General features: G+C 39.6%; 1 protein-coding gene across 3 annotated transcripts in view; it reads left to right on the plus strand.

Annotated features, from left to right (window-relative positions):
- The window catches only part of LOC136860653 (uncharacterized), a 314,102-nt gene that overhangs the window by 266,703 nt on the left and 20,757 nt on the right, over positions 1 to 26,642 (plus strand). For all 3 annotated transcript variants that reach the window (XM_067138771.2, XM_068225548.1, XM_068225547.1), the window contains one exon: positions 12,614 to 12,744. In XM_067138771.2, the coding sequence (XP_066994872.2) occupies positions 12,614 to 12,744 (131 nt within the window). The remainder of the gene's footprint in view (positions 1 to 12,613; positions 12,745 to 26,642) is intronic.

Below are 26,642 nucleotides of genomic sequence, written 5' to 3' on the forward strand. Positions count from 1 at the left end.
GACCTGTGATTCTGCCTCTGCCACTTCCCCTCCTTCCCCACCACCTCTCTGGGGCTACAGCACAGCACCGGGGCCAGCCGGGGCCATGGGAGCACCTCAGTTGGAATCGCTTGCACTAGATGGTTGTAGAAAGTTCTTTACATCATAACTAGGCTATTAGGCACTCTTGAATTTACGAGAAGATATGTTGTGAAATATCCTCCTAGAAGCCGGGCCAGGCAACATATATAAGGAGGCAGTCTTGATGATGGAATTGAATTATTGTTTAACAGGAGTTGTTTTCATGAGCCCATGTTGTGATTCTGATCACATGTTACTCTAACAGTTAAATGTTTTTCAAGATGTCAGTCGCATTCTTCTTATTCTCCGTAGTAGTGTTTTTTTAGTTTCTGATGGCAGTTGATTAGGTTATGTGTGTTGTGAAAATTTGTAAATAAATTAGTGTACACAACTGACAGCATTTTGTGTGTCTTTGTGGATACATCAATATCACTCCTAGAGTTTCACGCGATCATGACTGTATAGCTACTTTGCCTGAACATATTTGAGATTATAAAAATGCATTATTACTGCTATAAAATATATATGCCATGAAAATTAGCAAGCAGGCTTTCTTACGTGACAGGTATTTAATTCATCTGACCTTGCAATGGGGTCCATTTGCTTTAGATCGGAAGTTTCTTTGTCTTTTGCATCACTAGAATTCTTTCCTAAATTATTTACAAATTTATCACACTCCACATCTGAAAGACTTCTCCCGCGTGGTCTCTTTTTACTCGGTTAGTAACGCAACCAGTGGTGGATAATTCTTTTTGTGCAATGTAAACACTTGAAACAGACACCTGCCAACTCGTTTGTTAGTTTTGCGATACAGTAAAACCTCGTTAGTTCGAAGTCATTTGGAAGCAAAAATGTTACTTTGAATTACGTGATTTCAAATTAACCGCCAACTCGTAATTAAGAAATGCCAACCCTTTCTGCGTCACAATATATTCTAAGACTCGTTACTGCATGCAATTAACATTGATTCACAGTTTAAACCTTTCACATGCCATGGAAAAAAACTATTTCCAAAATGTATCCAACAAGGTGCATTTACAGTATTCAAATAATGCACTTGGATAACTCCCTGGCAAACATAATTCAAGCAACAAAAGAAAAAAGGAAAATAATTATTCAAAGACGAGGAGAAATCTATGCTTGCTCCCCTGTGCAAGAGCTTTATTCTTTGGGTTACTGTATTTCATGCATTTTAGATGCCTTGTACTCGCACGGAAAGTACCTGATGCCCTTAAATCATTGTGGCTTATCAAACGTTCCTATGACGAGGGGAGGAAGTAGAAAGTCTCCCACTTCAGCCTGCATTGCAACGCAGGATAGTGACACTATCCTTTTATGATTTCCCGCAATGGTTCTTCTCTTGTAGTTTACAAGTGTGCAAAATATTCTAAGGCATTGCATGCAATCATCTTGATTCACAGTTTAAACCTTTCAATGTCATGGGGAAAAAACTATTTCCAAAATGTATTCAACAAGGTGCATTTCCATTTTTCAAATATAGCACTTGGATAAATCACTGGCAAACATAACTTCATGCAACAAAAGAAGAAAAAAAAGATTCAAAGACGAGGACAAATGATGCTGGCTCCCCTGTGCAGGTGCCTTATTTTTTAAATTACTGTACTGTTTGCACTTTTAGATGTCTTATACCTGCTCAGAAACATCGTGGCTTATCGAACTTTCCTATGACGAGGTGAGGAAGTCTTTCGCTTCATCTGCACTGCAACGCTGTACAGTGACCCCATCTCCTTTGAAACCATAAGTCCGTTTGATCTCGGCATTAAAAAAAAAAAATGATGCAGGTTCATTGGCATTGACAATATTGTTCGGAGCATATAAATTGATTATAATTATGAGCCAATCTTTTTCGCCAACTGTTGATCGCCAGTGTTCGCAGATCCTGTTTCTCCGTACACTGCCTGCTACTGTACGTGATATAGTGGCATTCCTTAAAATGCTGAATACAAACAAATTACGATTTCACTCAAACTTAGCAATTATGAAAAACACCGTAGACACACTGAAGTGAGTGAAATTTGCGGAAAGCTACCCGTGCACGTTCCGGAAGACGCGCTTTTATCGAGGCTCTGAAAAATGTTAATTTAAATTGCTCTGTAAAATACTTTTTTTAAATATGTAAAGGCAGTTTTGAATTAAAAGTCTGAATTGTTTTCAGTTTAAATATGACATATGGGTGCAGTTTTCTTCCATCTACGGTTACACAAAGCATAACTGTACCTAACATTGAAAACTATGCGAACCAGGAGCGTGTTGCAAACCTTGACGCAATTGTAACCCGCACCCCAATTTCGTGCCCGAAATTTTAAAAAAAATGCGGGGATTATTTGCGTAAATACGGAATATTGTTTGCCAATGAAATAACAGCTTTATGGGTAGATAATAATTTAATGTTCCAGTAAGTTAGTTTCAAAGGGGCCTGTACCAACTAAGATATGTTTAGAGAAAAAAGAAAAAAATACAACCTGCAAGATGCAGTTCAATTATCAGTTGTCATATCAGAATTAACAAAATATACTAAATATCCTGGAAGAATAGGTAAAAATCACTTGAGTAAACATTCTATGCCATTACTGAATAATACTTGAGCCTGGCCAATCCTATGTTTCACCTAAAACATGAACTTTGAATATTAAAAACATGTAGAAAAGTGCCATTTGAAGATGTGCTGAAAAGTTACACAGAATGATTAGCAGTGTTATACTTGGAGACAAAACATGATGATCTCGCCTCACCACTACCCTCCAGCAGTAGCCTGGTGTCTATTAGCGGCTTATAGGATTTACTATGTCTACCGTAGTCAAAGTTGCCAAGTCGTCTACCTCAGCACCAAACGAGCCAGAGCAGGAATAAAACATTTTTATGGAATTTATCATTTTGTTGTAAGCTGTATTATTATTATTATTATTATTATTATTATTATTATTATTATTATTATTATTATTATTATTATTATTATTATTATTATTATTATTATTGTTGTAGTAGTAGTAGTAGTAGTAGTAGCAGCAGCAGCTCAGGAATTTAGACATGAAGAAAATAATGTTAATACTGTATTATGGCAATCTAAAGTAGGTTATTAGGTTATGAAAAGAGACCCCTGAATACTAAAGCATAAACTTAAATGACACATAAAACTGGACTAGCTCAGTGATGGGCGACGGGCTAGTAACCCGAAGTCGGGAGGTGCTTTGGGTTCAAATCCCACCATCGGCTGTTCTTGAAATGATTTCTCTAGTTTTCCATTTCAACGCCACATAAATGCTGGAACATTATAAGAATGATGTGGTGGCAATTATTGTTTTAAGATGTACAACTAGGCAACATTCCTCTATCTAACACTATGAAAGAGAAAACATGGAAGGGATCCAACGCTTCGAAAAATGGTATCGGCCAAATGAAGGCAAGGGCCATAGCCATGTGAATAATAATAATAATAATAATAATAATAATAATATCATTTGCTGTTATTGTTGCTGCTACTATCATATAATTGTTAACAGAATTAATGATCAAATTACCCAATTTTATCCCATGAATAGGCTGGACACTGTAATGTAAACTAATTTGAAAAGTGAAAAAAATAATTTATTCATAGTGAATGAATAGACAACAGAATTATTATTAATTATTGTTCATAATTAGTATTATTACTGGCTCCTCCATGGCCCAGGCTGTAGCGTCTGACAGTTAAGGGAAAGCAGTATACATTTTTTTTTATATTGGCTTTACGTCGCATAGGCACAGATAGGTCTTATGGCGACGATGGGAGAGGAAAGGCCTAGGAGTTGGAAGGAATTGGCCATGGCCTTAATTAAGGTACAGCCCCAGCATTTGCCTGGTGTGAAAATGGGAAACCACGGAAAACCATCTTCAGGGCTGCCTACAGTGGGATTCGAACCTACCATCTCCCGGATGCAAGCTCACAGCACAGTACACTTTAAGGCATTAACTCCCACTTTAGGGTGTTTGCATACCATAAAAAGCTGTTGGATTACACCGGCCTGCGAAAAGAAAAAATTTTGCTCCGGCGAAAGGTTGAAGGGGTGATTTACCCTAATTTAGGTGTGCTGATTTAAAATATGTAAACCATTTTTGCCCATCACGTACAGTACAGTATTTGAAATCCAAATTTGGCATATTGTTGTAATTTCGATAGAAAACACCATAATAGAGAATATATGTAATTTTAATGGAACATGATCAAATTGCAACAAATACACAAAAATACAACATGTTCATTGCTAGAATGTATGAATCCCACTACAAGAACTCTATTGTTTGCTGCACTTTGATGTGAATGAACGCTGTGTTCATTTGCATTTGTGCAGTAGTGTTATCTCGCACTAGACACCAACAGTAATTTGACATCGCCCATCGCCCCTGATACCTTCGTTCCATTTCTTTTAGATCCTGATGGAACCGCTCGCCATGTTCCTCGCTGAATGCTCCTGAATTTGCAGGAAAATAATCCAGATGACTGTGGTGGAAATGTAATTTTAAGCTCATGCGACAACCCGATTTCTGGAAATTATACAGCATGGTTTCCACAATCTGTTGGTAGTTGACATCTTTAATATTACCCAGGAATTTGCTACAAACATCGTTGAATGATTCCCATGCCGGAAGCTGTATTTCGTTCATCGTCGTACTGAATGTCGCATCCTTCATAAGCTTCCAAATTTGGGGGCCGTAAAAAACATCTTCCGTAATTTTGTCATCTGACAGCCCTGGAAATTTCTGACAGAGGTACCGAAAGCAGGGACTGCCTCTATCCAAACTCTTCACATACTGTTTCGTAATTCCCAATTTAATATATAAAGGGGGCAATAACACACTTTGAGGATCAATTAATGGCCAATTTACAAAAAAATTTTCTCCAGATACGAACTGTTTCCTCTTGGGCCACTCAGACACTAACCAGTGACGATCCCTGTCCCAAGAGTTCCACTTGCACAGAAAACATGGGAACTTTGTATATCCTCCTTGCTGCCCTAATATGATACTGCATACTTTTAAATCACAGCACAGTAACCATCTGTGATCGTTGTAATTCAGTTTCTGCAACACCATAGATAAATTGTGATAGTTTTCATGAAGAGGTGTTGAATGGGCAAGTGGCACTGAAGCAAGTTTATTTCCATTGTGCAGAAGAACACCTTTGAGACTTCTTTTACTGGTATCAATAAATAGACGCCAGTCCTTTCCTTGGTAAATAGTTTCTAAGACAACGAATCAAGCCCGGTATATCACAGCAAAACACAAGTTCATCTTCGTGAACAAAACTCTGCCGGAATTCTTCCTCCCGATATGAATGTCCCAGGAAGTAAAAAAAGTCTCTCTTTTAATCTTGATCCTAAAAGTTCACTCTTTTCTTTAGTGAGGCCTAGGTTACGCATCAAATCATTTAAGTCACACTAATTATAAAAAAGTGGAGTTTTATCCTCAACATCCAGCACAAAGGTATCATCACCACCATCCTCCGCACTTGAAGGCGACGAAGACACACTCTGTGGTAACTGTATTGGTGGTTTTGGGACAGGAATATCTGGTTTATTTGGTAAGGGGGTTATGGCAAATGGAAGGCAGGGATACACAACATGCTTTTTGTTTTTCGTATTGAACCCGGACACTTTACATACACAGTAATAACATTCGTCAAAATTATTTCTTTGTTTCCACATAGCCATTGGGATTCCGAATGGCATTGACGGCAACAACCATTGTACCATTGTCACATGTTTTCTTCACACATTTTACACACAATATGGGGTGAAAAATTCTTGTCCTGATCACCTAACTTCATGTTAAAATATGCCTAATACAGGCCTTTTGTAAATGGCATAATATTTCTCTTCTGGCCTTTAATTGTATACTGGCCACATATATAACAGAAAGAGTTGGGATTATTCACACATTTTCACCTCCGAACATCACTGCCACTTGCCATTTTAACAGAAACTAATTCACATTCACTCAGTCGACTTCAAGTGCATGTTGTAACTTGTAGACAAAGGCGTGGTACACGTTCTCAGATTCTCCTCTCAGACTACAGAGAAACGCGATCCTGTCATTTTGAACTTGTCTGACATTGCGCATGTGTGAACTGCAACTGTTCTAATTGTTCTTCCAGTGTTCCTATACTCCTCTCTAAAACAGAGCACATACAGTATTTTCTGTCAGATATGTCCATACCTGCATTCCATACAACCAATCCAAACCTCATTTGCAACAACGAAGCTCCATTAACATCAACATGAGATGGACTTGTGACACATTTGTACGTGATACGAAACAACTGGTATTATTTTTTACATCAATCAATATACTAAAGGCTAATGCCTTGTCGATGCAACCACTCTTTTCTTTCATTGGCTGTTCGTTTCAGTTCCATGTAATTGACACAACCTAACCTCTTCTTGATGTCGTCCAAATACTTCATCCTAGGTCTTCCTCTCCCTTTCTTTCCCAGCACTTTCCCTTCAAGTATGTTAGTGATGAAAGTATTGTGTCTGATGACATGTCCAATAAATTTTAATTTCCTGTTTTCAAGTTCGTTTAAAAATCTTCTCTCTTCTTTAACTTCCCTTAAGACTTCTAGGTTGGTTTTTCTTTCCGTCCAGCTCGTTCTGGTCATTTTCCGCCATATCCACATTTCAGCAGCTTCAGGTCGATTCCTTTCTAATCTACCCAGAGTCCAACTCTCACTTCCATACTGAAGTGTACTCCATACAAATTATTTTGCAAAGAATATCACATACAATTACTATTGTTGGAAAATCTTTGCAGGCCGGTTTTATTGTTATTTTTTTTTACTTTTACTTTATTTTACTTTACATTGAAAACCTACAGCCTGTTTTCCAGTCATTGACTGGGTCAGGGATGTAATGAATGAATCATAAATAGGCTGTTAGTATGATGGTGTTGCCACTCCGAAAGTTATTTTTATTAATGACTGATAGATGCTATGAAATGAGAATAGAGAGTGTTGCTGGAATGAAAGATGACAGGGAAAACCGGAGTACCCAAAGAAAAACCTGTCCCGCCTCCGCTTTGTCCAGCACAAATCTCACATGGAGTGACCGGGATTTGAACCACGGTATCCAGCGGTGAGAGGCCAACGCGCTGCCATCTGAGCCACGGAGGCTCTTACTTTACATTATTAATCATAAATATTTGTTAACAGGAAAAAAAGGCATTTAATTTGACACATGCATCCCCAGAAAAAGTATTATTATTATTATTATTATTATTATTATTATTATTATTTAGTTGTTGTTGTTGTTGTTAACAAATACATCACAATTGGGAACCGATGGCAGTGGTCACTTACAGTAGTGTGATAATAAAGTAAAAGTTAAAACATAAGTACCCAACTACTATAACAACAACAACAACAACAAGAGTACAACAAGCAATTCCATGGAAAGAAAATATTACAAGAAATATGACTAGTTTAACATTCTAAATCCAGTATCATCATATACGTGCCTATTTCAATTAAAGCATTTAATTTCTTCTTATTAAAATTTTCACCTTAATCCTCATTGTCTTCCTCCTCAGAAGAAGAATCTGTTAGCTGTGTACAAATCCTGTCATTGTCAAAAATGGAGTGGATGTTCTGTAGATATTTTCTTTTTTCTCCACATGGCTGACGTAATTTCTCCACTTGTCAGGTGTCACGAGCGTACAGGCTTCCTTCAATAATTGAGTAATTTCTTCCAATGGTTTCTTTCTTAGATTTTGTGATGTGGTCCTCCTTTTCATCTCTGACTACACCACCTGAATTGGATTAAAAATGCAGTGGTATGGTGGTATGTGCAAAACTATGTTTCCATAACTCGCTGCCAGTTCGTTTACTACATACTTTTTGTTTTCTCCAATAGACGTGTTCTCTGCAATAATTTCGAGAAGTACTTGAATTATAGGAACAGGATGAGGGCCAGGAATATTTTTGTCAATCATATATTGAAGGTTTCGATCTTCCTTCCAGGATTGATTGTGTTTACGGTTAAATACACGGCTGTGGTAGGAGGCATGGTCCATAACTATCACAGGTGATCCTTCTAAGCATCATAGTATCTTCTCTTCAAACCAGTTTTTCATGCTGCTGTGGTAATCCGCGGGAGCATCCGCCATTTTAGTATGTGTATCTAGAAGAGCATCCCTAATAAAACCAAACCGTCCACCGCAATGAACAATAACAATTGTATTTCTTGAATGGGGTTGTTACAACAAAATTGTCAGAATTGTCTGTCCAGTTCTTCATTCTCCAACACCAGGTTAGGTGGCCATGCGGTTAGGGGCGCACAGCTGTGAGCTTACATCTGGACGATAGTGGGTTCAATCCCCACTGTCGACAGCCCTGAAGATGGTTTTCCGTGGTTTCCCATTTTCATATCAGGCAAATGCTGGGGCTGTACCTTAATTAAGGCCACAGCCCCTCTTCCCACTCCTAGACCCTACCTATACCATTATTGCCATTAGACCTATTTGTGTCAGTATGATGTAAAGCAAAAAAAACAACATAAATACATTATCATTATAGACTGTTATGCCTTTCAGCGTTTCAGTCTGCAAGCCTTTGTAAATTTACTAGACGTCGCCACAATCCTCCATTTGCAACTAGTGTTGTGGCCTCATTTAGTTCTATACCTCTTATCTTCAAATCGTTAAAAACCAAGTCTAACTATCGTCGTCTTGGTCTACCTCTACTTCTCTTACCCTCCCTTACAGAGTCCATTATTCTCCTAGGTAACCTATCCTCCTCCATTCGCCTCACATGACCCCACCACCGAAGCCGGTTTATGCGTACAGCTTCATCCATCGAGTTCATTCCTAAATTTAGCCTTTATCTCCTCATTCCGAATACCCTCCCGCCATTGTTACCACCTGTTTGTACCACCAATCATTCTTGCTACTTTCGTGCCTGTTACTTCTAACTTATGAAATAACATATCCTGAGTCCACCTAGCTTTTGCTCCTGTAAAGCAAAGTTGGTCTGAAAACAGACTGATGTAAAGATAGTTTCGTCTGGGAGCTGACTTCCTTCTTACAGAATACTGTTGATCGCAACTGCGAGGTCACTGCATTAGCTTTAGTACACCTTGATTCAGTCTCACTTACTATACTACCATCCTGGGAGAACACACAACCTAAATACTTGAAATTATTGACCTGTTCTAGCTTTGTATCACCAATCTGACATTCAGTTCTGTTGAATTTCTTACCTACTGACATCAATTTAGTCTTCGAGAGGCTAATATTCTCACCATACTCATTGCACCTATTTTCCAGTTCTAAGATATTAGACTGCATGCTTTCGGCACAATCTGCCATTAAGACCAAGTCGTCAGCATAGGCCAGACTGCTTACTACATTTCCACCTAACTGAATCCCTCCCTGCCATTTTATACCTTTCAGCAGATGATCCATGTAAACTACGAACAGCAAAGGTGAAAGATTACAGCCTTGTCTAACCCCTGTAAGTACCCTGAACCAAGAACTCATTCTACCGTCAATTCTCGCTGAAGCCCAATTGTCAACATAAATGCCTTTGATTGATTTTAATAATCTACCTTTAATTCCATAGTCCCCCAGTATGGCGAACATTTTTTCCCTCGGTACCCTGTCATATGCTTTCTCTAGATCTACGAAACATAAACACAACTGCCTATTCCTCTCGTAGCATTTTTCAGTTACCTGCCGCATACTGAAAATCTGATTCTGACAGCATCTCTGTGGTCTGAAACCACACTGGTTTTCATCCAACTTCCTCTCAACGACTGATTGCACCCTCCCTTCCAAGATGCCAGTGAATGCCTGGTATACCAATCAATGAGATACCTCGAAAATTGTTGCAATCCATCCTGTTCCCTTGCTTATAGCTAGGTGCAATTACTGCTTTTGTCCAATCTGAAGGTACCTTACCAACACTCCATGCTAATTTTACTACTCTATGAAGCCATTTCATCCCTGCCTTCCCACTATACTTCACCATTTCAGGTCTTAATTTCCCTGCTGCTTTATGACATTGGAGTTTATTTACCATCCTTTCCACTTCCTCAAGCATAATTTCACAAACATCATTTTCCTCCTCCCCATGAGCTTAGCTATTCGCAGCACCACCAGAAATATTTCCTTTTACATTGAGAAGAAGTTCAAAATATTCCCTCCACCTCTCCAGTGATTCCCTGGGATCTATTATGAGTTCACCTTAATTATTCAAGACACTGTTTATTTCCTTTTTTTTTTTTTTTTTTTTTTGCTCCCTTCCTAGGATTCTTTATTACTGTCCAGAAAGGTTTCCCCACTGACTGAGCTAGCCTTTCCAGGTTATTACCAAAATCTTCCCACGACTTCTTTTTGGATTCAACAACTATTTGTTTTGCTCTGTTTCTTTCATCTAACTTACAAATCCTTGTTTGGAGCCATTTCTGATAAGCCTTCTTTTTATGTTTACAAGCTGCTCTCACTTCATCATTCTGCCATTTCCCATCTTTACACACAGTTGTTCTTTGGCATTCCCTTGCTGTTTCTACTACAGCATCCTTGTATGCCACCCATTCAATTTCTATATCCTGAACCTGCTTACAGTCCACTGTTCAAATTTTCTCAGTAATCATATCCATGTACTTCTAATTTCCTCGTCCTGGAGATTTTCTACCCTCATTCGTTTGCAGACAGATTTCACTTTCTCTACCCTAGGTCTAGAGATACTTAGTTCACTACAGATCAGATAGTGGTCTGTATCACTGTCCCAACTGTCTTCTGTTTCATCAATTCTGTTAGGTCACATATTGTTGGAGATTTACCATCCCTATATTGCTCAAAAATTGTTCGAAGTACACTAGAGTCCCGTTAATCCGAACTAAAATATTCAATTTTTTTAAAATAAATGCTCCTTATTGAAATGAAAGAACATAATAGAATGAAGATTTACTTGCATTTTTGTAGTCATATTTTACAAGAATAACTTAATGTAAACATAATTACACATCATAAACCATCAATCACTGGTAGTTTATCTTTACAAAGTCTGTTAGTTTCTTTTGCCATAGTGATTTGAACCTACTCGAAGATGCAGTGTTAAACCAGCGTCTCATAAACATCACATCAGTTGGCGTAGCAGAGGAGTGTTGCTCGACGTAGCGTACGGCAAGTTCTAAGGCGGCCGCGGAATCTGAATGTGACCCTAGTTATTCATTGTGGCCTTCTTCGTCATCACTCTGTTCCTCGTCATCTCCAGATTCTTTCTCCGCCATAGCTACAATTTCTTGGTCTGTTTGTAATTGATGACAGTCAGCTTCCATCCACTCGCTAATGTCATTTTCAATGTCGTTTTTTCTTCTACAGGTTCTTAACTACCCTACTGTAATTTTATACAGTATTTTATTAATGTAACTGCTAAAGAATGGATATTTCAAGTTACAGTATGTACTGTACTGTATTGTAGAAACTATTTTCCTCAGGCGGTTGAGGCGCTGACTTTCTGACTCCAACTTGGCAGGTTCGATCCTTGCTCAGTCCAGTGGTATTTGAAGGTGCTCAAATATGTCAGCCTTGTGTAAGTAGATTTACTGGCACATAAATGAACTCCTGCGGGAGAAAATCCCGGCACATAGGCGTCTCAGGAAGCCGTAAAAGTAGTTATCGGGACGTGAAAACAATAACATTCTTATTAGAAAATATTTTCAGGTTAATCCAAAAACTTCATAATCCGAACAGACTCCAGTCCTAATTAGTTCGCTCTACTGTATGTCCCAAGTGAAATTGTCTAATTTATCAAATTTTAATTTATGCTTCTGAACTTTTTTTAGTGGGGTTTACATAGGCATTGACATCACTGATTTTAACTAATTTTGTTTCACCATAGTAACATAGATTCCTGACGCTTCCAATGCTAAATTATTTAAATTTTTGCCAGTTATAACATCGCCATTTCCTAGAACACCTCGTAAGAAATTTTTAATGTTTGTCACCAACACCACGGTTTGTTTTCATAATTTAACACCTCTGCCAATCATATTTTTGTCACACTTAGTTGGAATTCTTGGTGAAGAAGAAAAATAAGAAGGCTGCTGATTTACTTTCGCTTCATTACACTGTGATTCCTGATTTACCCATGGCCGGAAGAAGACCAACATATTACTACTCTTGCGTTAAACTGATAAGTTATAAATATTACAAATATCAATTATTCCATGTTACTATTAATAATGTTCACTAGATCACTACACTGCACTTGACACGAAGAAAGAGTCAAGACTGAAGCCTACCAAGCAAGGATCACTCAGAGCTCATTAACTCAGCAGGGTGCAGGGTGGGATTGACAGCTGCCTTCCAGCTTGCTTCCAAGAACTTAGGCTGTCATGTTTTGTCGCCAACTATACATTTCAGGATGATATGGGAATTGTTTCCTCTCTTTACGTTTGTCACATTTTCTTGAGCGTAATTGATGAGATATCAGCTGTCTAACTTCTTTTTATCTTTCACTAATTTACAGTTTTCTTATGTATAACTTACTTTTTTATAGTCTGTGGACAACTTTATATCATCATCGAGTGCTGTTCCGAAGAAATTTGTGCTTTCTACTGGACCAGAAGCTGAGCATAAATTAAACGAACGAACCTTCAATGCTAGAACTCCCCAGAAGGACCGTAAAAGGTAAATCCTCTTTGGAGTCTCCATTTTGTCATAATTGAATTGACCTGCAATGTTCCATAATTAACTTTAACAAGATATATTTCAGAAGAAAGAAGTCCGTACAAATTTTGTATTGGCTGTAGTGTCCACTTCAGGAGCTGCCTGCCTGAAGTGGTAGAAGTGTGCTCGGTTCTCACGGAAGACATGGGTTCAATTCCAGTTGGGAAATTAAAAAATTTAAGAAACAGGATTTCCACTTCCAGATGTGCTCGTGGTTCATTCAACCTACACCAAAAATGAGCACCAGGTTAATTCCTGGGGGCAAAAGCGGCCAGGAATAGAGCTAACCACTCTATCCCACCAAGTGCCAAGGTTACAGGTAGTGGAAGCCTTTATCTTTCACCTCTCCAGCGGCCTTCATGGCCTGTACAGAGGTGAACTTTTTGCCTTCAGAATTGGTCTATCAGTAGGTTTTGTCAAGGCTGGCTGCCAGAGGCAGCTGGATTGTTGCTACTAGATCAGATTGTGAAGACGAACTACCACCATCAAGGTTTGCATGCAGCTGCTCTATGGTAGTTCTTGTTATTATGATGCCATTCTTCAGACATTAGAAAGGCATAATTCATCATATGTGTTAAAAGATCATAGGATGTTCCTGTATTTTGATGCTTCTCTGATTTTTCTTTGGAGGTGATGTACTGTATGCTGGAAGCTTAGCTTCACTGAAGTGTACGGAGTATGTGCGATACAGTAAATGGTTTGCTGTAGTAGTTTTTACAGTTGGTTGATATACTGTTACGTCTCATGTAATTTGTTAATTTGGTACGTATGGATTATCCTGTCTCCCTTCTGAAGGTCCTCTATCTACAAAACCATATCCTTGGTATACTGCTCATGGAACTGTTACGTTTTCATTAGTGGAAGAAGACTTCATACCTCTAGCCTGGAGTTGAATTTTGTGTGTATTTCAAGTTTCTTGAATAGCTTAACTATCTTGTTTGTGGCATTTGCTGTGTATGGTTAACCCTTTCGCTTTCAAGCTCTCAACTGATGTTTGTGTGAAAACTGTCAGCTATATTTACCCCACTATGCATACATTTATTTTGAAATTACATGGAAGGCACACCAATAAATATATCAACATGAAAGTTTGTGAACTTATATAGTATACAGTATATCACTTATTATCACTGCATGTAAGTCGTGTCCCTAAACCAGAGGGTTCAATTTTTAAAAAAATAACAAGTGCGGAAACAAAGTTACAAGTTTCAGATTTTGAAAGTTATAAAGTAATTCTGAGAAATAGTGTTCAGTGCATAAATTTATGATTGAAGTTAGTAGAAAGCTCATATTACTTGTCATTAGCATGGTAAATATAAAGATTCTATGTGCATTAGATCCAAGGATAGATTGAATTGTGTAACATTATGTATCCCTTAAAAAAAAATTATTACATGTTATGAATCTCATTATGATAACCATATTGGAGTACAGAATATAAAATGTTTCAAACAATTTTTTTTTAAACCACCATTCCAATACTTTACAGTCTTTAAGTTTAAGATACAAACGTTACATAGATGTTAAAATGGGACATGCCGCGCTTAAGCTTTGTAAGCATCTTCAGCTAAGTCAGGGCCCTGAACTGGGTTCCTCATTAAAGTATAATACATGTGTTAATACAACATAAAACAGTCATAAAAATCTAGTCTGTGGAGAAAGCTATGCTTAAATGTAACTAGAATTCAATAATAAACTTGTCATAGTATTATATGTACATGGAATGAATATTAGTGTTTGTCTAAAAATAGTACAAGTTGAGTATTTTTAGAATGAGACATAGTCATAAATATCCAACATACAATTGGATTGTACAAATTTGTTGATATTAATGAAGCATGGATTAATTAAAATATCGAAAAATAAATATCTGAACATTGTTGAATGAGAATCAGGTACGTAGAATTACAGTAGAGTTGTTGACTCCAAGTAGTTGCATAATAAGGTCAAAAGGTGCTTGAAGCATTAGTGTATAGAAGTGTTGTGTCTCTTTCATGGAATAATCTTTGTAGTAGATTGTAGTCATGAGCTGTCTTGCGTAGATTCAACAAATAGCGTGTTCAATAAAGCCTTAGATGTGGGAGAATTCGCAGTGTGACATGTGTTGAAGACTGAAATGTATAGGAAAAATAAATGTAAGTTTTGGAAACACAGAGAACATTCTACTAATAAGTGGACGTTTAACAACGCTTACCCCTAGTGTTGACAGAGAGGTGACTAGCCTTGTTGGTTGTTTGAGACAATCTGGCAGTCGTTATTCTGCTACTACATGTATTGTAGGGTTGCATCTGTGAAGGCGGAGAATGAGTCAAGAGAGGGGGTAGGCGGAGCATTGAGGACATTAGGAGTAGGCGGAGGGGGTGTAGCATGCGTGAATTGGTGACTCGGAAATGGCTACTATTGCGGTAGGAAGTTGTTAACGTGTTTATAATTAAATATTTTCCTGAAATTATTGGTATTTATATTAAAGGCAGTGAGTAAATTAGCGATTTGTTCAATTAAAGGGCTATTTATGTCGAGAACATCGTTTAGATTACTGTTAATGTTATAATGCTGATCCGAAAAAATGTAGACATTTTCGAACTCGGTCATCAGTTTACTGTTGTTGATGCATTTTATAATACGAAGGTCTTCTTCAATCATGGTAAAGTTATGACCAGTATCCTTCATATGATTGCTCATAGCTGAATATTTTCTATGTTTTGAGGCATTGTAGTGTTCCAAATATCTAGTTTTGAAACTGCGTCCGGTTTGCCCTTTGTACGTAAAAGTACATTGGGCACATTTGAGTCTATAGATTCCGGAATTCGAGAATTTATTATCTACTGAACTTATGGTATTGGAGTTAAAAAACATATTACGATTTATGTTTCGAGTTTTATACGCAATTTTGACGTCATATTTCTTTAGCGGATTTGTTATACGATATATAGTCGGGTTAGTAAAGGTAAAGGCAGTGAAACTTGTTTTTTTAGGTTTTTCAGGGGTTAATTTTGAAGCGGTTCTTAGTTTGATTTTACCTATAATTTTATTGACCATATCTGGTTTGTAGCCATTAAGTTCAGCTAAATCTTTAATATAACCAAATTCTTTTTTTCTATTGGCATTAGAAGGTGGGATTTTTAGAGCCCTGTGGCTTAAGCTGTTGAAAGTTGCTTGCTTATGAGAATGTGGGTGCAAAGAATAATTCTTTATAGTCAACGGAGCAGACGAAGGTTTCCTGTAAATTTGGAATATAAAAATATCATTAGCCTCTGTTACAAATTTAAATCCAAGAAATTCAAAGAATTATTGGATTTGTCTTCTTTAGTGAATTTGATATTATTGTCAAGGTCATTGAGGTACTGTAATATATTATCATTGTTATTTTAATGTTTGTCGATGATGCGAATGTATCATCTGCAAATCTCAGCCACAATTGAAGACCATTGATTCTGTTAATTATCTTATTAGTTTCTAAGTTGTCCATGAAAATATCGGCAAGAAGACCCGATTTTGGGTCGCCCATTGCAAGGTCCTTTTGATGTAGATTTTGTTGTTAAATGTGAAAAAGTTATGTTTTAGAACAAATTTCAGTAGATTGATGAATTCTTCTATTTCAAATTTACTTAAGTTATTCTGTTTTGAAAGATTAGTTTTAAGAGGCGGCGGGAGTCGGTTCTAGATCCACATTTTATTTCAAAATATCGCCACTAGTCTCCTTGCTGTCGACAGCTAACTCCACTGATAGTTACATCGCGGGTGCATAGATGTCAGTAAGAAAGGCCAAGGCCGAGCGAGCGATTCCCCTCTCACCCTCCAGCGTCACAGTCTGTCACCAGGAAATTGTGATACAGTACTTGCACGGAGCTGATGGTGTTGACATTTGTACGGAATGCGAAACATTCCAGGAAATTATTGAGCCTGGGTTAGTGCTGAGCAAAACAGTCGAAATAAGGTACTGTTTCCGACAAAAATAAATGAAATGGCGAATGGCTTTTAGTGCTGGGAGTGTCCGGAGACAAGTTCGGTTCGCCAAATGCAGGTCTTTTGATTTGACTCCCGTAGGCGACCTGCGCGTCGTGATGAGGATGAAATGATGGAGATGACACATACACCCAGCCCCCATGCCAGAGAAATTAACCAATTATGGTTAAAATTCCCGACCCTGCCGGGAATCGAACCCGGGACCCCTGTGACCAAAGGCCAGCACGCCAGACACTGTTTCCGATGTTGAAATGAAGTAGTGCATCAAACCCGTCCCCGCCTCACATCTTTCCCTGTACCGGCCAGTCAGTGATACATAATATAATTCCATCCAATGAAAATACAAACTGATATAACAGAAGTTAATTCATTTACGCATTTTTTAGTCACACAGTGAATCTGTGGACATACGATAAATATTGTAACGCGACCAAGAACGGAATTTTCCAACAATTCTGAGTAAAAGAAAGCCTTACAAATTTATAACCATGTTTTCCTCTTGGAAACAAATAGTTCTGAAATATATAAACAATGTATAAAACATCCCATTGCATACTGTGTTAAAATTTGAATTCAATCAAATAACTTGTTTTCGGAGATGCAGAGGTGCCGGAATGTTGTCCCGCAAGAGTTCTTTAACGTGTCGACCTTCCAATACCACCGCACTGAGCCAGGATCGAACCTGCCAAGGGGCAGAAGGCCTGCGTTCCAACCTTCGAGCCGTTGTGAGAGGCTCTTTGTCTTTACAAAGACGGATTTGAAGTAGTATGTTTTCGTATAAGTTGTAAATAATGCATGTTACAGCATCTAAAGGTCCATTAGTTCTGTATTTCATGACTTGAGTGGAGTGTAATTAGAGTAACTACTAAGCTCAAAAATTACCACTTCATTCTCGCTCTCGGTGATGTCAGGCGCTTTAGCCAATAGCAACGCTGCTCACCAGAATGACCTATCTGACCTGTGAGTTATTCTAGTAACGTTGGAAAACCCCATTTCAAAGAAATACAAGGATTGTAAACGATGGTTTTGTATACCTACCCATTATGAAACTCGGAAACGGTGCTGGTGAGAGCCCTGAGGGGCACTGCAACTTCCCTCTGTAGGTGGGGGTAGTAGAATAACACCCAGAGTATCCCCTGCCTGTCGTAAGAGGCGACCAAAGCGGGCCCCATAGGCTGTGAACTTGGGAGTCTGGGTTGGCGACCACGGAGCCCTTAGCTGAGTCCTAGCTTTATTTCCACTTACTTGAGCCGGGCTCCTCACTTTCATATATCCTTCTTCTTCAAGTGACATCTCTATTTTTTGCTAGTTGCTTTACGTCGCACCGACACAGATAGGTCTTATGGCGACAATGGGACAGGAAAGGGCTAGGAGTGGGAAGGAAGCGGTCGTGGCCTTAATTGAATCAATTATTTCAGAAAGCAGTCAAGTGCCAAAAAATGGAAAAATGAGTTAATGGCAGAATATGTTACTAAGAGGGTATACGCACATTTTGGTGCTGAAACCAGTCAAGAAACGTCGTCTTATAATGGTCAGGCATTACGTTGAATTTCGTATTTAGTTCAGAAACCAGTTAAATGACACCGCTTGGTTGGTTTCTGCGGTAAACTGCTGGTACCTTTCCAGTTGGCGCTACTGTTCTGAATCCAGAATAACCAGCTGTTCATCTGTTTTTGTTGTCATTGTTGTGTTTCTGGAATCGCATGTTCCTAGTTTTGTGAACAACAGATTCAAAAAGTGTTTCTTTTGTTTAGTGCAGTGTTTTTTATATTCTTAGTGATATGTCTGAAAATTCAGAAGCGGGTTCGAATCCCACTGTCGGCAGCCCTGAAGATGCTTTTCTGTGGTTTCCCACTTTCACAACAGGAAAATGCTGGGGCTGTAACTTAATTAAGGCCACGGACGCTTCCTTCTAACTCCTAGGCCTTTCCTATCCCGTCGTCGCCATAAGACCTATCTGTGTCGGTGCGATGTAAAGCCACTACTGTAGCAAAAGAAAATCAGAAGACAAACCTGTATCTTAAAAGGAAACAAGGAGTGGTAGACAAACAAACTCACACGCGTAATATTATTCGGAATGCAAGGGTAAAAGGAGAAGGTTATATTTCTTACTCAGACAAGGAAGTACCTGGTCTGAGCCCTACATTATTCTTTGTTATTGTTTGTTTTAGGTGCCCATCAATATCAAGAAGATACATGAACTAAATGCCTTAAAACCTTACCTGACAGAATATGAACACTTTTATGACAGCATTTTACAATAGCCTACTACAGAGACAGAATGTGCTGTGGAGTTTGTTTATGCAGATTGATTACCTCCTGTCATGATGAGCAGGCATTGCTGATTTCATCCTTTTGTATCAGCAATACAGTCTAAACCTATTAAAATGTTTTTTTAACAAATATGGGGTTTATGACAAAATCCCTTCAAAATTCAAGAATTGTCCCATAAAAATATGTTTGCAACACTCGTTTATTTCAGAAACCAGTTAAGTGGAATTTTTTTCCGGTTTTTTTACAGCGAAGTTAATAAGCACAAAATATTTTTCCTTAGATAGAAATTATTAAGAGAAATAATACTTTCAAGCTAAAATATTAACATACCATAACATATTGTCTGATGCTAGACAGTTTCTTTCATTTTCCCATAAATGACAGACTTGGCACTTGACTGGTTTCTGAAATAATCGATTCAATTAAGGTACAGCCCCAGCATTTGCCTGGTGTGAAAATGGGAAACCACGGAAAACCATTTCCAGGGCTGCCGACAGTGGGGTGGTGGTGATTATTGTTTTAAGAGGAAGTACAACTACAGTAGGCAACCATCCTCTATTAACACTAATCAGAGAGAAAAAATTGAAGGGATCCGACACTTCGAAAAATGAAGATATCGGTCAAAGAAAGACAAGAGCCACGAAGGACGTGAAAGTGAAAGACTCCCTAGCCCTTGCAAACCTGATAGCGTCGGGGTTGGAAGAGAAGAAGAGTAGACCAAGGGAGGTCAAGTAGGATAGATGAACGTTAGGAGCCTAGCACAAGTAAGTGGAAGCAATGCCAGGACTCAGCTAAGGGCCTCGTGGTCGCCAGCCTATACTCCACCAAAGTACAGAGCCCCTGGGCCCCCTATTAGTCGCCTCTTATGACAGGCAGGGGATACCATGGGTGTTATTCTACCACCCCTACCCACAGGGGGCGACAGTGGGGTTCGAACCTACTATCCCCCGAATACTGGATACTGGCCGCACTTACACGACTGCAGCTATCGAGCTTGGTTCGTCTCCTTTCAGAAGATCGGCTACCATCATAGAGATTCTTGCTTTGGATGTTGCTCAGTAGTGGAGCAGTTGAACCAAGTTTTCAAATTATCAATCCAAGGAATGCGCCTTCTTCCTGGTCTTCTTTTGCCTTGTATCTTCCCTTGAATAACCAGCTGCAGTAGACGATATTCTCTTCTCTCATCTATCCTATCCGACCACATTTGATCAACTCTTGTTCTTTTCCAACCCCGACGGTATTATGTAAGGGGGCCTATGGAGTCTTTCATTTTTACACCCTTCGTGGCCCTTGTCTTTCCTTGGCCGATACCTTCATTTTTCGAAGAGTCGGATCCCTTCCATTTTTTCTCTCTGATTAGAGTTATATAGCGGATGGTTGCCTAGTTGTACTTCCTCTTAAAACGATAATCGCAACGTAAAGCCTCTAGCAAAAAAATAAAAATTGTACCGGGCGGTACACCTCCACTCCGCTAATTTAAAATGTGCGCCAGTTGAAACTCCTCTGCTGGAGGAAGTCTGAACTTTATCTACGCTATTAATTCTTTACCTTCTCTGAAGATGTCACCACATGGAAAACTTTGAGTTTTTGAACTGTGTCATTTGTGATGTGTTTTTGTTTCGCTTGAAGTAAGAAGTGTGAACTTTCTCTTCTAGAGGACACTACTGAAGATCAACAATAGTGCAACCTAGTGCGAAGTCAAAGAACTATTTTGTTGGAGAAATTTTTATTTCAAATGTTTGTCCTTGCAAAAATTTCTTTCTGTTATTGTTTAAGTTGGCTGTATACCCCTCTCTTTCCCCTTGTTTTGCATTTAACCAATCCTGAATTTCTTTGAGTTATTTCCGACCAATCCGATGTATCTTCCCCCAACTTGGATATGTTTCTGTACCCGAGCCAATAAAAAGTTTGTGGGAGGGTGTTTTCATTCCCCTAACGCCTAGAACCTTCCGCGAGAGGATATAAACTGCTGATTTTAGGGTCTCCGGGCCACTTCTGTTCCATCTTTCAGTGTATAAAGTACATAGCAGGAGGCGGGAAGCGCCTCTTTCCTCGGCAGCGGTCATCAATAAGGTAATGGCCGATTAATAAATTCTTTCTTTGCTAGCTCAGCAGTTTAACTCTCGGGGCGGGTGCGAAGCGTTCCTCCATGTAACCTTTTCCTAAAATGTAACGATCTTTTCTTCTATTCTCTTTTAAGCTGCATATTGGGATAGAGAGTGCTAACCCTCTCGAGCTCCCACTCACATTGTCTTGAGGTGAACTTATTTTCTCAACCTATTCTTCGTTAATGTAAAACAAATTGATCTTTTCTTAAGTCACCTCGGTAGTATGGGATTAGCCCTTGCATTAGTGGCCTAGAGCCAGATTAGGTTTTTAAAAAACAAGTGTATTAGGAGTGCAAGATCGCCTCCTCTCAAATTGTTATTTTAGAGGTCATGTAATTGCCCATTTTTATTTAATAGACCTCAGTAGGTTGGGTATTTTACCCCTGTGTCTATGTCCAGTGAGGACAACTTGAAGGTGGAGTTTGGTGTGGCCTGGGAGAGGCTTAAATTTTGAGAGCGAGTGGCTCTTTTGAAAATTCAGTGTTGTATGCCTCGTGGAGGCTTTTCAGTGTAATTTGGAGCAAGGGCTCCTAGGTATGAATGGGGTTTTCTGCCCCTCTGTTAAAACTCGTGTTTGGGGTAAAACTGAGCTGATTGCCCAAGCTGTGTAAAATCAGGGCGCGAAGCCCAATTCCTGTAAATATTGTAACTACCCTTTTTGACTTGCTACTTTGTACCTGCCATGCTTGTTATTTTTTGTTTTTGAAAAGAAAATATAACCTTGTTAAATTTTAAATTAATTTTGCTTTCGTAGCTGGAGACCTATTCACACCCGCACCTTCTTTCACCTCTACCTACCACGGAAAAACTCCGTAACAAGTGGTAGCAGAGCGTGGTTGAATGGGTCTCAATTTAGCCCCTTTTGACGGCTAAACATTGTTTGTTCCGAACTCTAACTATTTTCCCAGTTGCTGGAATTTTTTTGAGTTTTTCAAAATTGTTCTGTCACCATGCCCGGCCCTCGCGATGTTCTCCATCTTAACTATTTGCGCAAGGAGGAGTTGATCTATGAATTGACTATTAGAAACGTACAATCTGGAGGCACGGTTGCAGTAGACACAAACAAGCTTAGAGAGTCCCTAGATTTGCCCATTTCCATCCCCAATTTGGGAGAGAAAGAAATTGACGACTCTCTTTCCACGATCACGGAGAATATTACTGGGCTAGCTTCTGTAGTTAGTTTTTTTGATGAAAATGATCCTTCTCCTAATCAAATTAAGCGTGTGCAAGCTAGGCTATATCATTTTTCGAATAGGGTTAACGATCTGTTGTCTCTAAAGTTGAATGACGTTCAGAAGAAGGAAGCTAGTACGCTGCTTGAAAATATGTCTGAATTATCTAGCAAGGTCACTCAATTGTTAACAGGGGAGGTTCCTCCCAAAAGCGATCTACCCACCACAGTGAATGCAGGTAGTGAGGAAGCGCCTCCCAAGGGAGAAGTGAATAGGATAACCGTTGCTGCTCAAACTATCCCTGCCCCATTGGACAACGAATCTGAACGTCGTGCATCATTGAGTAACATCCGTTCTGAATTAACTTCCTTGCCATTGAAACCTTTACCTACTATGTCACCCGGGTTTAGCAGCTTGCCTCATCCATTGGCAATGTTGCTCAGAGGCATCTCTAAGTTTTCCGTTAATACCACCAGTGATGTAATTTCATTTTTAAGATTTCTAGTTGAATTTCAGGATCATGCCCTTGTGTTTTCTCTTTCTCCATGTCAAATTTTGCAAATTATCTATCCGTATGCTATTGGTATTCTCTCAGATAAAATCGTAAGAGCCATTGCCGAGCAATCATCTATTGAGGATTTCCATGCCCATTTGCTAGCTAACTTCATCCCGGCTAGGGCCAGGTCCTCCCTTATTCAGAAGTACTATTACCGTGTACAACGCTTGGATGAAAACTTGGCTGATTTCATACAGGACATTAAGTTTTATACTAGGGTGTTTGCTCTTCATTTCCCTGAGGATCAGATTGTACAAGCTATTGTGGAAGGGATTTCACCACCCTACAGGTCATATTTGTGTTTCGCGGCGTGCCCGCAAACTTTCTCTGAACTTGAAGCATTGGCCGTCTCAGCGGAAGGAGTTAGATACGCCGATTCTTTGCGTGTCGCGAAAGAACCCCCGCTTTCCTTTAGTAATACTCGGCCTCCACCTCGCCGACCAGTCAATCCCCGTAAATGTTATGCTTGCGGGTCGCCTGACCATCTGCGCAACAAGTGTCCACTGATCAAGTCAAGTGGGACAAGGAATGGAGCCGGGTCATCACAAGGCTGTTTTAAATGTGGGGCTTTCTCACATATCGCCAAGAATTGTCCCAATTCGAATAGCACCCCCTCCTGCTCAACTTCTGGTGCAAATTCCACCTATGCCAATAATAAAAAGTGACTAGTGGCTTCGGCTGAGTCGACTAATCCATCTTCCCGAGACTCAGCCCCTGGTAAACAGGTTGTAAATTCAGGGACCGAGCAATTTTCAAATTCATCTTTTGAAGGTCCCAAAGACTGTCTTAGGATTGCGGCGGATTCCCCCGCACCGGTCCCTTTTCTCAAAATTGAGTTAAATAACGAGCCTATAACAGCTCTCTTAGATTCAGGTAGTGTTTGTTCTATTATTTCGGCTGATTGGTATTCAAAATTGAAATCTGTTTGTAAGCTTCCTAACTATTGTTTGTCGGCGATCCAATACGTTTCGGCTAATTCCTCTCCATTAGAAATTCTCGGTTCCTTATATGTCAAAATTCGTATTTTTCAATTCACATGGAAAGTTAAATTGTTTGTGGCCAAGCACTTGTCTTGCCCCATTATATTGGGAGCGGACTTTATTTCTCACACTGGTCTTGTGCTCGATCTTCAGAATAGGTCTTGCACTTTCAAATTTGCCTCTAATTGTAATATCCCTCTATTAAAGTGTAATTCTGCATCATGTTCTTCTATTTCGCCTACCCAGGATGAGATGTTGTTAGACCTTAGGCATCTACCTGAGGAGCAGGCTGATAGTATTCGCAAATTGTGTCAGTCGTTTCCCGAGGTGTTCTCTGATACTCTTGGTGTTACTGACCTTACTGAATACAAAATTGAGGTCACGGATTCGATTCCTGTCCGTTTTCCACCTTATAGGCTATCTCCACCTAAAATGAAGGCTCTAAAAGAAATCATCGATCAGATGTTGAAGGACGGTATTATTAGGCCCTCTAAGTCAGCGTATTCTTCGCCTATTTTTTTAGTCCCGAAACCCCAAGGAGGCTTCAGGCCTGTCATTGATTACAGGGCTCTCAATCGGAAGGTGGTGTTACAATCTGTGCCCCTTCCCGACCTTCATTCTTGTTTTTCATGGTTTCGTAAGGCCAAGTTCTTTACTATCTTGGACTTGAATCAGGCCTATAATCAAATTCCCCTTGCCGAAGAGTCTAAACATGTTACAGCGTTTGCCACGGACTGGAATTTATATGAATACAACCGCGTGCCTTTCGGGCTCCCCACGGGAGCAGCTGTACTCACTAGGCTACTAGATAGGGTCTTCTCCGACATCAAATTTGAGTACTTATATCACTACTTGGATGATGTCGTCGTATTTTCAGAGACTTTTGAAGAACATCTAGATCATCTGCGAGAGGTTCTCGATCGCCTTCGTAAGGCTGGGTTAACTGTTAAGTTGTCCAAGGTTGCCTTTGCTAAGCCCTCTATGTCTTTCCTAGGGCATATTGTGTCACCTGATGGTGTAGCAGTCGATCATTCTAGAACACAGGCCATCCGTGATTTTAAACCTCCTAAGGACATTAAAGGTATCGCCAGGTTCATTGGTATGGTGAATTTCTTCAGGAAGTTTATTCCTAACTTCGCTAATAGAGCGGCGCCCTTAAACCTTCTTCGTAGGAAAGGCATCAAATTCGAGTGGGGACCTTCTCAACAAGCCGCTTTTGAAGACCTTAAATTAGCTCTTTGTAATGCCCCTGTACTTGCTATGCCTGATTTCTCGAAGAAATTCATTGTCCAAACCGACGCATCGTCGTCAGCGGTAGCTGCAGTCCTTCTTCAAGAGACTGAACTAGGGAGGCGCCCCATCGCCTATGCGTCTAGGACATTGTCAGCTCAAGAAGCCAAGTATTCCATCTATGAGCTCGAAGGTTTGGCAGTCTTATTCGCCTTAGAGAAGTTCCGTCTCTATCTGGAACATGTCAAATTCGACCTGGAGACAGATAATCAAGCCTTAAACTGGGTCTTAGGTAGGCCGCGTCGTACTGGTCGTATAGCCCGCTGGGCCATCCGTATTTCTGCCTTCCAGTTTGATGTTAGACATATTAGAGGTACCGAAAATGTTGTTGCTGATGGACTCAGCCGTATGTTTTCTAACGACGTCGAGACCCACGAACCGGTCGACAATTCATCACCTTCCGAGTCCATACTATCTAAGGTTAATGCCATCCTAACAGATGCTCCCATGCTCTTTAGGGATATCGAGAAATACCAACGTGAAGATCCGACGCTGGCTCCGATAATGGAAACCCTTTCTTCTGGGGAACATGTTGTCCCTTATGTTCTGAGGAATGGTGTTCTATGTTGCCCTTCGAGGCATGATAAGGTGATGAAAGTTGTTGTTCCAGCGGTTCTTGTACCTATGATCTTCAAGTATTATCATGAGACCCCATTAGGAGGGCATCTTGGAATCTTTAAAACTCGTGAAAAGATTCGTGAAATGTTCATCTGGAAAGGTATGGACGGTGAAATCCGTGAACTAGTAAAGGCTTGTAAATCCTGTTTGCTTAGTAAACCGACCATGTCCACCAAGGTAGGCCTCTTGTCTTCTCAGCAAGCGTCGCGCCCCATGGAACGCCTGTATATTGATTATGTAGGACCATTCCCCCAGTCAAAGGGTAATGCCAACAAGTTCATCCTTGTGTGTGTAGATGGTTTTACCAGATTTTCTTGGTTATTTCCGACTAAGCTGGCTACCGCTCAGTCTACCATTACTTGCTTAAATTCTATTTTTGCTTCTTTTGGTCCGTGCCAATATATTGTATCTGATAATGCTAAGGCTTTTACATCTAACTTATTTCGTAAATTCTGTTTTGACTTATCCATCTCTCATGTAACTACTTCTGCTTATTACCCTCAACCATCTCTGGCTGAACGGGTTAATCGTAATCTCAGGTCCGCACTTATTGCCTATCATCATGAAGATCATTCCAGGTGGGACACGTCCCTGCATTGGTTAGCTTTTGCTTTGAATTCGGCGGTTCATGAATCTCATAAGTTCACTCCAGCTTCCTTGATGTTCAAGTTTGTTCCCAACACGCCGCTCTCTAACCTTTGGTCTCTGAGTGACATTCTACCCGAGACAATAGATCCGGATAATATTAAAGATCTTTGGAAGAAGGCTAAAGCCAATCTTAAGGTATCTCATGAAAAGGTTAGAGAAAAGTATGATCGTGGACGGAGACCCACCACTTTGAAGGTAGGTGACCAGGTGATGGTCAAGAATTTTGTTCCCGCGGGCAAGCTTACCC

Source organism: Anabrus simplex, chromosome 1, assembly GCF_040414725.1.
Source record: "Anabrus simplex isolate iqAnaSimp1 chromosome 1, ASM4041472v1, whole genome shotgun sequence".
Taxonomy (NCBI): domain Eukaryota; kingdom Metazoa; phylum Arthropoda; class Insecta; order Orthoptera; family Tettigoniidae; genus Anabrus; species Anabrus simplex.